Source organism: Balaenoptera acutorostrata, chromosome 1 (assembly GCF_949987535.1).
Source record: "Balaenoptera acutorostrata chromosome 1, mBalAcu1.1, whole genome shotgun sequence".
In the NCBI taxonomy this organism is placed as follows: Eukaryota; Metazoa; Chordata; class Mammalia; order Artiodactyla; family Balaenopteridae; genus Balaenoptera; species Balaenoptera acutorostrata.
This window is the reverse complement of record NC_080064.1, coordinates 169,304,762-169,320,809: the sequence shown is the minus strand read 5'-3', so window position 1 is coordinate 169,320,809 and position 16,048 is coordinate 169,304,762. Positions and strand designations below refer to the sequence as shown.

Below are 16,048 nucleotides of genomic sequence, written 5' to 3'. Positions count from 1 at the left end.
GGCCCAAATATTTCCTTTTGAATAAATGAACATTTCGTAGATGAATGTGGCAAAAACCTTAAGTCTGGGCAAAATTATGAGTCCATTGATGAATATGGCTCTTTGGCTCTTGAAGGGGAAAATCATAGACTAGAGGTCAAGAAGTCTGGTTGTAGACCAAGGTTTTAACCCTTTTGGAGCTCAGTTTCCTTATCTGGAAACTGAGGTGATGGTCTGCTCTAGAATGGTCCCTAAGGGGCCCTTTTGGGTCCCACACATGCTGAGTTTTGATCAGGGACTCTGGACAAAGCAGCTCTCATTGAGGAGGGCGCCGCAAGCACGTCTCATGTGGTTTGCATCGCTTCGTCAGCCAGACCTGATCACCCTTGACCTCCTATTGTTTCCCATCATTTTCTATGACCGTCTTGAGTTTCCACCTCCTGAGCCACTCCTCGCTGCTGCTGTGTAAAGAGGCCTCTTGATTTATTAATCAATTAATCAGTGCACGCTGAAGAGTTGTTCAGGGTATTTAAACAGGGGAAACAAAATGCTGGAGCCCATAATCAAGATGGATCGTAATTAAGGGTGACCCTCTCACCGCTGATCTCCCTTCCCACCCACAGCTCATCAAACTCCAGTCAGCCCTGATGGGGTTTCCACCCCAAAAAAGCTCCAAAAAAAAAAAAAAAAAAAAAAACTTTAAAAAAAAAAAAAAAAAAAGCTCCAGCAAATTTCAGAAGGGAAGTTTTTCTTCCAGTGTCCTAAGGAAAATAGGCCTTGAGATAAGCTGCATCAATTACCTGCAGCAATTGTGGAATCTCAAAAGTTCAACCAGGTCCCCAGAATAGCATAGTGGCTCCGTCCATATATGCAGACACTGTCCTCTCCTGTCTCCATTTCCCTACACAGAGTCATGGAGTTGGAAGGACCTTACAATAAAGACAGGCCACGGCCTTGCGTGACAGATGCGAGGTTCAGTGAGGCTACGTAAGTTGTCCAAGGTCACACAGCTAATTGGTAGCAGAACCAGAACTAGAAACCAAATATTTTGATACCCAGTTAACACACCTAGTGCTTATTTCTCTGTGCAGTCTTGCTTTCCTATAAAAATTAAAGCAAAGTAAATGAAAGAAATCATCCTCATTAAGTTCACTTTCTTTTAGATTTCTTTTAGATATGCGCTTCTGAACGAAAGAGTTTTTAATAGTTTTAGATGAAGTTTCTGGGGAAAAGTATCTTGGACTGTTTATCAAGGAGACATTTTTCTTTTGATGGATCAGGATATCAGACACATGGGTACAGGTATGGCCAGCCTGCCATGGGGCCAATGGTAAACAGAGTGAATCTGTAGGGGTTTGCTGGGCTGCTAGAGAGGCTAGATCTCTGGTCCAGAATCTGTTTAGTTTGGTTTTCTTCCAGTGGCACTTAGCACATGGTGTTAATGAAGCTAGGATTTTCTTAGAATAGAATCTCTGTTCTGGGTCACAAGTAGTACCTCCACCTGCTGCCAACTTTCCGTAGTTCACGGGGGCCCACAACGCATTGGTCCAGAGTGACTGCACTCACCCCTGCCAGGCCCGGACGACCATTTGTATCTACTTAATGACCACATGGGACCATCCAGGTATAGCTATAATTCTTTAGTGGACACAAGGGGAAGAATCTGGAATGTTCTTATTTGACTGGCCTGGTAAGGAGGATGCTTAGAAAGCTTTTTTTTTTTTTTTTAATTCCTTAAAGTCTCCACTATAAAAATCTTACATTTGTCAAATGTGTTTGTCAACTAAAGGCTCGTCTGCCAATCTGGCTGCTCATTTTTGCTGGATGTCAATCAAACAGTCAAACTCTTTGGATACATCTAGGGCTTAACTCACAAACCAGGCATCCAAATTGCGCTTACCAGCCTTGATTGATAGGCTCTCCTTATTTTTTTGTTTGTGTGTCCTCCAGGACCCTGCTTTCTCGGCTGTGATTCACGACAAGCTCCAGGTCCCCAATACCATCCGGAAGGCATGGAATGACAGGGACAACCGCTGTGACATTTGCGCCACGCACCTGAACCAGCTGAAGCAGGAGGCCATTCAGATGGTGCTGACCCTGGAACAGGCGGCTGGCAGTGAGCACTTCGATGGCTCACCCGGCTCGCCTCCAGCCCTCTCCAACATTCCCACTCCGGTGGGGTCCCGGCATGTGGGGGGGCTCCAGCAGCCCAGGGATTGGGCCTTTGTGCCCACCTCCTATGCCTCCTCCAACTACACAGCCTTCATCACCAATAAGCATAGCAGCAAACCCAACAGCCTCGGGGTCAGCAATGGGGCGGAGAAGAAGAGTGGGTCTCCAACCCACCAGGCCAAGGTCAGCCTCCAGATGGCCACCAGCCCCAGCAATGGGAACATCCTCAACTCAGTGGCCATCCAGGCTCACCAGTACCTGGACGGCACCTGGTCCCTGTCGAGAACCAACGGGGTCACCCTCTACCCCTACCAGGTAAGTAACCTCCGAGCAAGAAAGGGCAGGGCTGGCTACAGTTAAAGCAGAGAAGTGGGCAACACTTCCTGTCTCTACTTTGTCCTCCTGGGAACACCCCAACTCAGAGCCTAATGTTTCCATGTAGCCCTGCTGAACAATGCTAAATAGAGATAAAATATATGAGGAACCAGTGATCCAAGATAGCGCTCTGTTTCCATTGTCTCTACCCTCTTAAAGAGAGGTGGACTCCCTTCCTAATCTCTCCCATCTTGATAGACCTTAACCCTTTTCTATTTGCAACCCACCTTAAATACTGTGGGATTAGGTAACCAACCACGTGTTCCCCTTTTCTTATTTTCTCTTCTCAGTTATTTAAATTAGCATGTACTCTCAAGTTTCCCTATAGAAATAAGAGAGCAGGTCTTAAATCTGCCAAGGAATCTAAAATGTTTGTCTTAATTTTGCTCGTGTGAGTTTTCTGTTGGAAGAGGGTTGGCTTTACCATATGTGTTCTCTGCGTCCCTTGAGTCACTCATGTGGGAAGCAGCAGAAAGTGTTGACTGTCGCTCTGGGGTGGAGAGGTGACCAAGGTCGTAGAGTGTATCAGCTGGGGTAGGTAATTGGGGCAGCAAGTGGTCTCGAGTTGTTTCTCGCTTGTGTCCCTGTTGTATGGGGTGTTTGGTGGGTGACCTTCCACTCTGATATCAGAACTCAGCCTCCTCCATCTAGCACGTCACCCTTTTCCGGAGGCCTCAGAGTCTTCCACCAGACCTTGTACAACCAGCCAGGAACTGGAGGAAGAGAGAGGGTGGAGGATCTCACAGGGACATGTGGGCACCCAGCCTGGAAGGGGCAAGAGTTCAGTCTCCTGGTCGCACCTTCTCTCAGGGGAGTCTGGGCAGGCCGATCTGTCCATATGCCCAGGAGAAAAAAGGAACACGTTGAGTGAACACATAGCATAGTTTTTGTTTCATGGGGCAAGGGTACTGGGAAACATAAATTGAGTTAAATGTGGCTGATAAAATTCCTGGTGAAATTTCTAGAGTGTGGAAGGGAATATAGATTGTTCCTCTTGATATCTTGAAAGAAAGTGGGGAGCATGGATCATTATCTTAAGAAGTTAGCGTTCTTGGGCTGCCAAACTTTTCATTGCTGGATGCTTTGTAGTTTATAAAATACAGACCACACATCATTTTGTTTAACCCCCCAGTAGGCCCGTGAGGTCGGCAGGGCAGATGTTAGATCTTTCTTCTACCGATGGGGATCAGGATGCTTAGAGAAATGGAATAATTACCTGTGGCCACAGAGCCGGTGCCAGGCCAACACCAGCTCTCCCCTGCCCAGGAGAACGGCTTTCCCTGCCACGGCTGCTTCCAACTTTCTTAGCTTACTCCAGAGCAATCTCTGGTCAACATCTCTTCCAGATATGGTTTCTTTTCAGACGTGGTATATACCGAGGGAGAGGACTCCTCTTTTGACTTGTGGGCGCCTGGCTGCCACTTCACCTTTGGACAGAATTTTCTGGGTTATAGATATAAATATAATGAGGAACCACTTGCACCCTGGGTGGGGCTTCATAGTCTAATGCTTGAACATAACCATCTAGGGCAGGAACAGAATAGCTTCTTTCCACTGTTGAATAATATGCTTTTTTTTTTGGTTTGTAGTTTAAAAATAGACAATTCTGAAAATTATAAAAAAAGAATACATGTCTGTTGTGAAATAAAATTTAAAAAGTATGAAACAGTTTAAGTAGGCCTTTAAAAATCAACATCACCCAGAAATAGACTACCTAACATTTGGGTGTACTTCCTCCCAGGATTTTCTACGCATGCAGTTTCTAAAATTGTGATTATATTCAATTCTCTGATCTGCTTTTCACTTAATATACTAGGTGCATTTTCCCATGCCATTATCTATTTTTCTAAAATATGATCTTTAATGGTAGCCTAATATTCCATTATATAAATACTACCCATTATATGAGTATGTCCTAATTTATATAACCAAGCATCAATTATTAGAGCTTAGGTTTTTGCTACTATAAATAAAATGCTCTGGTGCACATCCTTCTACCCAGGTCATATTTTCTACACATCCTGGGCTGTGCTAGCCACATACTCATGTTACACGGACAACTCACATTTCACCTTCCAGCGCCCCAGAGCACTTGTAACGTGTATCAGGTGCTAGTTAGAAGATTCAGCTGCTGCACAGCACTGATGAGTGAAGACAGAAGAACTTGGAACTGGTGCTTTCATATAAAATATTCAAAGTGTGGGGAAAGTTTGTGTAAGGGGGAGAGCTAAAGATGCAGCTTAAAAGGAAGATTAGGGAGTATTGGTACATTTTTATAATTTGCGTAATAATTCTTTCTGCTCCTCCTTTTTTCCCCCTACCTCAGATGAAAAAGAATTTCCTGTACAATAACAAATGTTTATTAAGCTCTACCAAGTGCCAGGCACTATGCTATGCGTTGGTGGGGGCTTCTGCCATGGTCTGGAAACCCAGGCTCCTGTCCTGTGGCCCTTAGGGTAGGAAGCAGGGGAAGGGTGCGTTTTTTTTTAAAATAAATTTATTTATTTTACTTTTGGCTGCGTTGGGTCTTCGTGGCTGCGCGCGGGCTTTCTCTAGTTGTGGCGAATGGGGGCTACTCTTCGTTGTGGTGCGCGGGCTTCTCACTGCGGTGGCTTCTCTTGTTGCAGAACACGGGCTCTAGGCGCAAGGGCTTCGGTAGTTGTGGTGCGTGCGCTCAGTAGTTGTGGCTCGTGGGCTCTAGAGCGCAGGCTCGGTAGTTGTGGCACACAGGCTTAGTTGCTCTGCGGCAGGTGGGATCTTCCTGGGCCAGGGCTCAAACCCGTGTCCTCTGCATTGGCAGGCAGATTCTTAACCAGTACGCCACCAGGGAAGTCCTGGAGGGGGCATTATAAGCCAGGGAGGTGAGTGCAAGACAGATGACCCGTCTGCTCTGAGAGCCTGCAGAAGGGCTCCCAGTCCAGCCCATGGGGCAAGGTGGGTTGATGTGGCCAAAGCCAGATACAAAGGTGATTCCCGTAAGCTACCAACTTGAGATTGCCCTGGGTAAATTGGATTGCTTCTTTCCAACTCAGAACAGGCTAATTCCTGCATTTCCCCTGAGCAGTAGTTAAAGGGATCAGAGGAAATCTCTCTGGGATCAAGAGATTTGGTGCCTGGCTGTGAACCAGTGTCCCCGTGTCATGACTATGTCTTCCTGATGCCCTAGAGGGGGGGCTCTGGGTCTGGCTAGACTGAATGGCTCCTGTTATGGACGTCTCCCGGCAGTAAATATTCTGCAGTTCACAGTCTGGCCAGCTCGGCAGAGATGGTTGACTGCTCTGAAAGCTGACCTCACTTTTCCTGCTCACCCTTACTCCCATATCCCTCCCCACAGAGCAGATGGCCCTCTGGCTGAGTGCCAGAGCTGTTCCCTGGGCAGAGAAGCATCTAGACTTTGTTGCTGCCGCTGGTGCTTCTCCACAGCCACAGACCTGGAGCCTGTAGAAGCAAGGGAGAAGAGGACGCTGCCCTTCTGCCACTTAAGTGCAGGGAGGATGACAAAAATGAGGGCAGGCTTTGCGAGAGTGAGCAGGGTAAAGCCTCTGTATGGGTGACAGAAGGGTCCCTCAAATCCCTCAAGTCCCCTGTTTCCTACACCACTGTGTAGCAGTCTTCAAAGGCTGCAATAGGAAGATTTCTTGATTCTCTTTTGCTAGATCCTTCACGTTTCTCAAATACTTCCAGAAAGAGTGGGAACCTATAAGCATTGCAGATAAATATGAATCTATCCAGAGAGGTAAGAAAAATAGTAAGTTAGGAGACATTGAGATTATATCAAAAATGGCAAACAAACCACAAAGATAATTTTTCATAGCAAGCTGATTTCACAGAAGTTGTTAAGATGGACTGTTTCAAAGAAAGACTTTCTTTTATTAACTTGCAGACATTTAACACCATCAATACATATATATGGAAAGCAGAGAATGCTCTAGAGCTTTCATTTGATCACATGAGTTTTGACTTTGAAAAGACATGTCTGGATTATTTCCTTGTAGTTCACAACAGATTAATTACCTCTTTTGAATGACAACTGCTTTTGCCTGATTTACATTTATTACAGTAAGTACGTGCAGGAAAGACTTTACATAATGCTCATAATCACAGAACGCTGGTGATTACTATAGGATGGTAATTGCCTTTTGCATCATGGTGGGAGATTTGGAGATGGTCCTGCCTAATTCAAGTCCATGGTTCCACCAACTGTTGAACCTCATTTTAGTAGCTTAACATTTTAGTCTATTTCCTTATGAGTGAAATCCCTACCTTGCAAGAAAACATGGAGAACAATTAAGAAAAAAGTATGAATGTACTTTGTAAACTGTAACGCAGGGAAACCACTATCAGCTCTCTTTCAGCTCTCTCATTGCCAGAGGAGAAACCCAAGGTTGAGAGATTGGAGGTGTCTTTTGGGTTGAGCTTCCTGATTATGTTTGATGTCTTTTGCTCATTGAGAACATAGATTCATTTTATTCTCCTGTTTCTGACAGCAACTGACATATAAAAAAATGGCTGCTCATTAGGGAAAGCTCCAATCTCAAGGAAACACTAAAGCTGTTTCTCCTGACTGGCCCTAGATTTAGGAAAAAATTCCAGGCTATAAGACCTATCCAGACCTCAAGGTTTTTGGTGGAAACCACCAGTTAATTGGCTCCAAGCTAATCTTTAACCTGAAGTATCTTAATGATAGTCAATAAATCCTTGGAGGCAATGAAAGTAGTCCAGGTAGCTTTTTGATGTCCCCCTCAATACAGGGGCATTTGAAAGGGTAGAAGAACTTTATTTTATAGGACTTTGATAAATTGAACTTGTCAAGAAAATTCGAGAAGATGTTAGATTAATACATAAGTAATAAATCCGTAATGAAGCCTTAATGTGATGAAGTATTCAATGCGCATTTCTTGATTTGAGGGAAAATGAGTTTGATAAAAATTATCCTGCTTTCTCAGACAACAACCACTGGAATCAATGTTAGAGATAATTCCAGGCTGAACTCTGTTTGAAGTCAGTGAGGGATTGTCTTAATTATATCTTTAGGAATTAATTGTGCCTAGCGAGCAAAGGCATTATTAGAGTTTGTATTGAATATTTGAAGATGCGGGCAAGAGGCAGGCAATAGTAGCACCAACCTGGAAACAGCTCCAGGTTTGCTGAACCGAGCGGTACCTAAGCCTTGCTCTTCAGAGGTCAGAAGCCATGGGAGGACTTGGTGCTGACCCTTTTATGGAGGACTTCCAGGTACCCTTGGAAGAGGAAGGTGGACTTTCGCTCACTAGTGCTCCAGTACTCAGAGGCTTTGACTGTGATGGATCTGTGGAACCTGGAAGCACGTGGGTAGTACAGCTGATGCCTGCGGGGTGAGGTGCACATGTGCTCCTTCCTCACTGAGCCACTTTTCACGAAGGAGCAGGGCAGGTGTTTGCAGTGTGTCAGGAGTGGAGGATTCCCATTCACGTTCTTTGCAGCCCTCCAGAGCTCAGCTGCCTGTTCCTGAAATATGCAAAGTGCCCTTCTTGGGCCAGCCCGAGTGCCAATTTGCTGCCCATTTGCTGCTGCTCTGTCCAGCCAGGCCAATAGCATAAGATGTCACAATCTTTTAACATCATGGGTTTTTGTTTTTTCCTGTTTATAGATGGCCAAATGAGTGTTATTTATCATCTTTATAAATTCTGACAAATGCTGAACACAAGAAAAGGAATCAGTTTGTATACTCAGTCATGGACAGAGCATTTCTCAAGAATATGGTGCTCAGGGTGAAATTCCAAAAAAGTCATAACCTCTTATAAATACGGGCAGGGCCATGGGCTGAAGGGAACACCCAAACTTCATCAGGAAATTACAAAAATGTTTTTTATCTGGTCATTTACTTGGGTGGTAGGCTGAATAAGGGCCTCTCAAAGATGTTCATGTCCTGATCCCTGGAACCTATGGATATGCTACCTTACAAAGTAAAAGAGGTTTTGCAGATATGATAAAGTTAAGGATCTTCAGATGAGGAGATCATCCTGGATTATCTGTGTGGGTCCAATGTAATCACAAGGGTCCTCAAAAAAGGGAGACAGGAGGATCAGAGTCAGAAAGAGCAGATGTAAGGACAGAAGCAGAGGTCAGAAGAGAGAAGATATAACCTTGCTGCCTTTGAAGGGGGAGGAAGGGGCTGTAAGCCAAAGAGTGAAGGCAGCCTCTAAAAAACTGGAAAAATCAAGAATCAGATCCTCCCCTAGAGCCTCCAGAAAGAAGCAGCCCTGCAAGCGCATTTTAGATGTCTGACCTCCTGAACTTTACAGAATAGAGAATAGATGTGTGCTGTTTTACGACGCAAAACTTTCAGTAATTTGCTTCAGGAACAGGAATAGGAGACTAATAAGCATCTGGTAGCTGAAAAGCTTGGTAGGAGAAGCTAATGAGGTATGCAGACCAAGGAGCTGCTGTGGAAACCTGCAGGATGGCCAAGAACGTGGCCTCTTCATCGCACACAACAAACTACGTTACCCGGTGGATCAGACAGTACATTAGCAAGTCAGATTATTTCATTTGGGTGCCTCCACAGAATGAGAGGTTACTCATACTGCGCAGATGGTTTTCAATTGTCTCAGATTTCCCTATTGTTATAGCATCATAATAACAAGCATATCACAGGCACTCTCCATCGGGTAGCTAGTAATTACCGTTATGTAAGTATCTCATATGTTGAAACTGCAGAAAACATTGGAAGCCAGGGGTGGGAGCATTGTGGAGAGACTTGACTGGAATATCTGTAGAAGGAAGCTCATCTTCTCTGTAGGGTCTGCTGACCAGATTGTAGGGGTTTCATAGAACTGCCCCAGTATTCCTTCTTATGTCATCTGGTGTTTCGAGGGTTCACATGAATTTGAAAGCACCTTGAACATTGCAGAGCAGAAGGTAAGTGTTAGTTGCTCTCGTTTTTTAATTTGGTAGGCAGAAGACAGCCACTGGAGATTTCAGAGCAGGAGAATGGAAAGATTTCCTTGCTTGACAGCAGGAATTCTCAAACTTGGCTGCACACTAGAATTGCTTGGAAGCTTTAAAGAAGAATACCAGCGTCTAAGCCATACTCCAGACCAATTAAATCAGAATATCTCGGGCGGGACCCAGGCTTTGTTTTAACTGCCATGGCAAAGAACCACAGCTTTAAAGAACAATTTATCTGGCAGTGGTGTAATAAGTGTAAGGAAGGGAACAATGAAGATGGATAGATAGATAGATAGATAGATAGATAGATAGACAGAAAGATAGTATATCAGTTTCCTAGGGCTGCCATAATAAAATTACCACAAACTAAGTGGCTTAAAATAACAAAAATTTATTGTTTCATAGTTCTGGAGCCTAGAAGTCCACAACTGAGGTGTTGGGAGGGCCGCGGTCCTCTGAAGTCTCAATGGGAAAATTCTTCCTTGTCTTTTCCAGCAGGTGTTCTTTGGCTTGTGGCTATGTCACTCCAGTCTCTGCCTCTGTCTTCACAAGGTCTTCTCCTCTGTCCCTTCCCTCTTATTAAAAGGACACTGGTCATTGAATTTAGGACCCACTCTAAGGCAGTATGATCTCATCCCAATCTTTCACTAATTACATCTGCAGAGACCCTAATAAGGTCACATGCTGAGGCTCTGAGTGGACATGAATTGGGGGGGGGCACTAGTTCCTCTCACTACATATAGATAGATGCCACGTAGATGCCAGACAGACGGATGGGTGAAAGGTGAAGGTAGCGTTGTGGAGGTGAGCGCACCCATGCTTCTTCCTTGCTGATCCACTTCTGAAAAACGAAGGAGGTGCAGATGTTCACAGCTGGTCAGCAGTGGACCATTCCCATTCTGTTCTGTGCAGGGAGAAAAATTAAGGGAAGGGGAAAAGATGCAAAGGGCAAAGCCAAGAAAGTGAGGGAAGAGTCGTATCCACACATACCCATATCCAGATGGAGAATACGTCAAGAGTCAGGTGAAATGAAAAAAAAAAAAATCACACATGAGTTTTTTGTGTGTTTTTTTTGTGTGTGTAATAACCACCCCCTCTGCTGAACTTACATACTACCTTTAAAGTCAGCTGTGCTTTCACAGCCATAGGTGTAAATGTAAACAGTACTTCCTGGAGCGCTCCCTGGGGTAGCTCAGCTTACGCTGAGGACCTAATTTGACTAGTGCTGGAAAGGTTCTGTTCCTTTTCTACTGACCAAGCTGATCGTTTGGGTTAAGTTGGTGGAATGGTCTGTGCTTTTGTTTTTCTCCTTCAGAGATATTTCTAGGCCCTAGAAAGAGGCTAGAAATAGTGAGTAAGGTGCTATGCGGCTTAAAAGTGTTTCTTATTCTCCCCTCGGTCCTTTGCATGCGTGGGAGCTGAGGGGTGTGGGGATGTGGTACTCTCTCTCAAGCAGAGGGGGGCTGACTCACGCCTCTCCTCCAGCTCTCCGAGGCCAGGCTGGGGTGGAGGGCAGAGCTGAGGATTGCTGCGCGAGGGAAGTGAAATCATGCCGGAGAGAAGATTCCCTGGATGTGACCCTTTTTCACAGTTATCTTTGTTTTAGGCAGCATCTCACCTCCTCTCCCATTTGGCCATCCTCCCCAGCCCTGGTTTCCTCAGGCAGAATACTTGCTTTCTCTGTAGAGTTGAGGAAAGGAACCAAGCTCACTGTCCGCAGTGAGCTACCCAAGGGGGTAACAACGGCTACTGCTTTTCTTAAATGACAAAGTAAACAGATTTTTTTTTTTTAGGAACTCTGAGGCTGATACTTATCAATGAGTTTATCCAAGTCTCAAACAATGAGGGACTAGATGTTGGGTCACGCTAGATTTGCTGCTCATGCACCCGAAATAAAAGTCCAGCTTCCTTGCTTACTGTGTGACCTCGAGCAGGCGTCTTACTGTTATGTGTCTCTACCTTCTCCTCTGCAAGGTGGTCCGTTGCAGCGCTGTTATGGGGATTATATGAGATGATGTATGTGGAACACTTAGCATCGTGTCTGGCACGTTGGTGACCCCTCCGTGAAGGGACTTGAAACTTGAGGGCATCTCCTCTTGGTCAACGCAGATTCCCCAGACTCAAGACTGAATGGAATCAGGGCCCTCTTTTCCAATATAAGAACCAGTGGTGGATGAAAAAACAAGACCCAAACCATACAATGATATTAAACTCATGAAATAAATGTTACCCGGCAATGTCAGCCACCTCCACGTATTACCAGAAACCAGCTTTCCGTGTGTGCACCACATCTTACACGAGAAGGTCATAGTCTAAACAGGATGATCTCATCCCACCATTAGTGAGTAAATTGATAAAATGTTGAAAGGCCCACGGACCCATTTTTCTCCATTTTTGAAGACATTTTTAAAGGAGGAGGGGCGGCAGTATATAAACATGAATCACTTAAAATTCTACAGAGTAGTAGAGGGTAGCATTTAAATTAATTCAAAAGAGTAATATCTCATTATTTTGGAGTTAACTCCCATTGAAAGAGCACTTTGAAATAGTCCTCGGGTCTCTCATTCTTGCTTTCCTTAGTTTACACCTTTGGTAAATGTAATTGTAATACACTTGCATTCTTATTATTCACTTACATCTTTATTTATAAAATATGTTTTTCTTTTAAAATTATTACATAATTTGGAATCTTCAATAAATTGGAAACTTCAAGTCTGCTCTTTGCCTACCCCACCGCAGGCACACACCTAATTAATTTTAAATTGAGATTTTACTGTGCTAACAGTCTTCAGCGTGACAAATTAGCATGCTTCTGTCTTATGGAGTATTTGTGAAGATTAGTTAATGAGTCATATATTTCTTATGCCTAAACCATTCCCAGGGAGTAATTTAGGTGTTTAGGAAGCATATTAGTCACCATTTTTAGGACTCTGGAGACCATTTAGTGCATTGCTGCTGCACCAGTGGCCTCAAAGTGTTAACGTACCCCTTCAGAAGCTTATCTGAGTGCCTGGGAGGGACTGAGATTCTGGGGAGGAGAAAGGTACCAGGTGAAAAGCAGACATATCAGCAGCCACGTCCATATTAAAGGCTGTGACCAGGAGTTTTCTAATTACTAATCAGAGCCAGTCTGGCAGTTTCCATCACCTTAGCAAGGCTGGTTTCCCTCAGTCCCTGTGGCTCAGGCTGTGAGGAGTAGTATCAGTGCGAAGATTGAATTAGCCTGTTCATGACAGGTTCCCTTTCTGTTAAAGCAAACAGACCCCAGAGACCCTAGTGGAAGCAAGATGAGAAGGCTGCCCTTGTGAATTACAGATGACAAACTGAGGCCCAGAAGTGTCAAGTGACCCGCCCAAGGTCACGCAGCTAGAACACGCCGGAGCTGGGATTCAAAGAGTTTTCTTTGCACTGGCCCCTCCCCCCAGGGGAAGGGGCCAGCTCCCCAAATTGGTTCAACATTCCACATCCTGGGGAGAGCCACTCTGCTAACATTTCTTTGGGGCAATTCTGAGTCAACTAGGACTTGCAAGTCCACGTTCACGTTGTATTGCTCTGCACAGTACTGTAGAAATAAATGCCCTGTGTTACACATTCTCGCTGGGAGGTGGAGAGGCCGATGGGGACAAAGCTTGAGACAAAGATGGGCCAAAAACAAACAAAAAAGGCTGTGGAAGCAATGCTGCCATCTAGTGAGACATGTTTTAGCTCATCTGAGAGACAGACTGAACACGCCTAATACTGAGAATCTCATCATGAATTATATTAATTTCCTAAGATGAGTAAGAGGCCACAGGGCCCTTTCCTTGTCAACAGTGTGGTCTTAATTGAACAGAATAGTATATGTTTAAACTCAATGTCCTAACACACATTCTTTAGAAAGGACCCCGTTGGCCAAGATCTCCAGTGAAGATGGAACTCGGTTTGGGGTAGTGGACAGGGTGCCCAGGTCTGCATGGAGGTCTGGCCCACCTGCTCATTAGCTGAGTGACGTATTGCCACACAAAATATCAATATCTCCTTTTATAGTGTCTCTCTCCTAAGATTGTTTTAAGGATTAGGTTCATTCATTCTAAATTTTTTTTTTTTTTACTTCTAAGCACTGGATTTTAATGAAATTTTAGGCACACACACACACACGCACACAAAATGAGATCCCATACTGAGAAATTCTACAAAATCAGCCTGATCGACTCTTCATACAGCATGACTCTCTGCCTACCTGCAGCCTAACAGGACATTTAAAGGTGAGGTAGCCATACCTGGAACAATGCACATAAGCCTGAAAAAAAATGGTGGAACTGGTGATCAGAAGACTGAGGCATCCCTGTATCTGAGCTCAGCTTCCAGCAGTCATGACATGATGACCATCTTGAACACAGCTGTTTCGCAGGGCTCACTCTGTAGCTTCAAGATGCATTCAGAACCCATTTCAGCTAAGACTGTGTATCGGAGTTTTTGTCGAAGACAACAGTTTTCTTGTTTTCCTCGAAGGACAGATTGCACTTTTTCAACTAAATAGCCTTTTTGGTAGAATGCTTCAGTGGCGTAGGTGCTTTGAGGGATTCATTGCTGCCGTCAGGTTAGGTGGACCACTCCCTCCAGACACGCTGTTCAAAATTCAGGGCTGAGTCACCGTTTCTGAAACTGGCCATTTAGAAGCAGCAGCCACGTTGTTGAGTCCCTTAGGAGGTAAGAGAGGGACAGAGAGCAGAGAAATGAACATTCTTGTCCACAAGTAATGAATAGAAAAGATCGATGGGGGTAGCTGGTGCTTTGTGGAAAAAATGAGGAGCAGGGGACGCTGGCCTCTAACAAGGGTAGTTTCGAAGCTTTACTGTTCTAGAAAAAGGGCAGCAAATCCACTTGCTACCGAGGAGGGGACACTGATTGGTGGCTGAGAGTGTGGCTGGTTGGCTAAAAAGGGCAGGAAGTGTTTCAGCCATCGAAATGACCTTTGCTTTGGGGACCGTGGAGACGGTAGAAGTGTTTCAGCCATCGAAATGACCTTTGCTTCGGGGACCGTGGAGACGGTAGAGTGCAATGAACCACAAATCTTAATTCCATCCCCACTTCTGCCACTTGCTTCATGACCCTGGGCAGTTTCTCCATTTACAGAGCGGAAAACTGGAGCCCCATTCTACTCTCAGCTGTGTCAGCCTGTGAACAGACAGCTGAGCTTTTAACATTTCACACTCCCCTAGCGGGGTGCTCATCCTTTTTCTGGTTTGGTTTCTCTCCAAAGTTATCAAGTTCACTGTCTCTCAACTTGCAATTCAATATGCACATATTGAGCCGTATGTGCATGTTATTGATTTAGTTTCATAGTAATAAGAATAATAATTACAGCTAACACTTACTGAGTGCACACCATATGCCAGGCACGGTGCTTGCTGCTTTGTGTGTTTTCACTCAGATAAGCTTCATAACAGTCCTCTGAAGTAAGGAGATGGAGATGCTCATTTTAAAGATGAGGGAACTGAGGTACAAATTAATGTGAATAGCCAACCCCTGCACAGAGGAATCCCACACTTCTGAACTCTGAAAAATTTAGTCAACAAATGTGTTATTCAGGATGCACTTAGTCATTTGTTGGAATTAAGAAGTTTGGTAGATAGCATTTCTACAAGTTAATAATAATATAAGTTTTATATTAATAGTAAACTTGATGAGGGAGTTCTGGTTTTATCTGACTTCAATATTAAGCAAGTCCTATCCTGACAATTGTCCTTATTTAGTTCCTAATCTTCGGTCTTCATTCTCCTCACCTCACCCAGTCTCTCTTCTCTCTTTTTCTTTCTTCCTTTTTTTATTTTAAATTACACAATCACCTCTTGAGACTTCTAAGACTTAATTACTTGGGTTGAAAATTATTCATACGTTTCCCCTCATTCTACCCTTATATTTTCATTTTAACACAGTTTATTTGCGTCTCTGAGAAAGGGTGGGCAAAGGAAATAAAAGGACTTGCAGTGAAAATCAGTCAATTCTATCACTTGTTAGCAATTTATAGAAAACATTTGGCAGAAAAGGCAATGGAAACTAAAATGGACTAATTTAAAAGGAAGTCACATATTTAAACATCACAAACCTTTCAACCTCTTCAAAGTAGCTGCTAACTTCTAATTATGCAATAGGCTCAGTGGAAAATGAACCAACACGGCATTTGGGGTTAATTGGTGTAAATGTATTAATTACAGTAACTACTCATTAAATGTTTTATAAGGTATATATGTTCCTAGCATAATATCTATTGAATACACATACACTGAATACATATATATTGTAAACATGTAACACCTATTAGAACCAAGTATTTAAACTCTCTCGCATACTGTTACTTCATAGCACCCTGAATCTACACCCCTGCTTGTTATCATTAGGAAGGCACTTCTGGGGACAGGATTACAAGAAAGTGGAAAGAAGAGCAGATATGTGAAGGCACAGTGATATCGTGAGAATGGTGTGTTGCGGGCTGGCGAAGAGGCAGAGGACCGAGGTGACACTGAAAATGGGCCACGTGGGGGCTCTATTCCTATGCACTACGTACAGGGCCCTGGTAGTTAGGCAATGAGAAGCCACATGTAGATACAAC

At 44.2% G+C, this 16,048-nt stretch overlaps 1 protein-coding gene across 2 annotated transcripts in view; it reads left to right on the top strand.

Annotated features, from left to right (window-relative positions):
* The window catches only part of KIF26B (kinesin family member 26B), a 490,864-nt gene that overhangs the window by 181,682 nt on the left and 293,134 nt on the right, over positions 1–16,048 (top strand). For both annotated transcript variants that reach the window (XM_057557354.1, XM_057557348.1), the window contains exon 3: positions 1,930–2,466. In XM_057557354.1, coding sequence (XP_057413337.1) covers positions 1,930–2,466 — 537 coding nt within the window. The remainder of the gene's footprint in view (positions 1–1,929; positions 2,467–16,048) is intronic.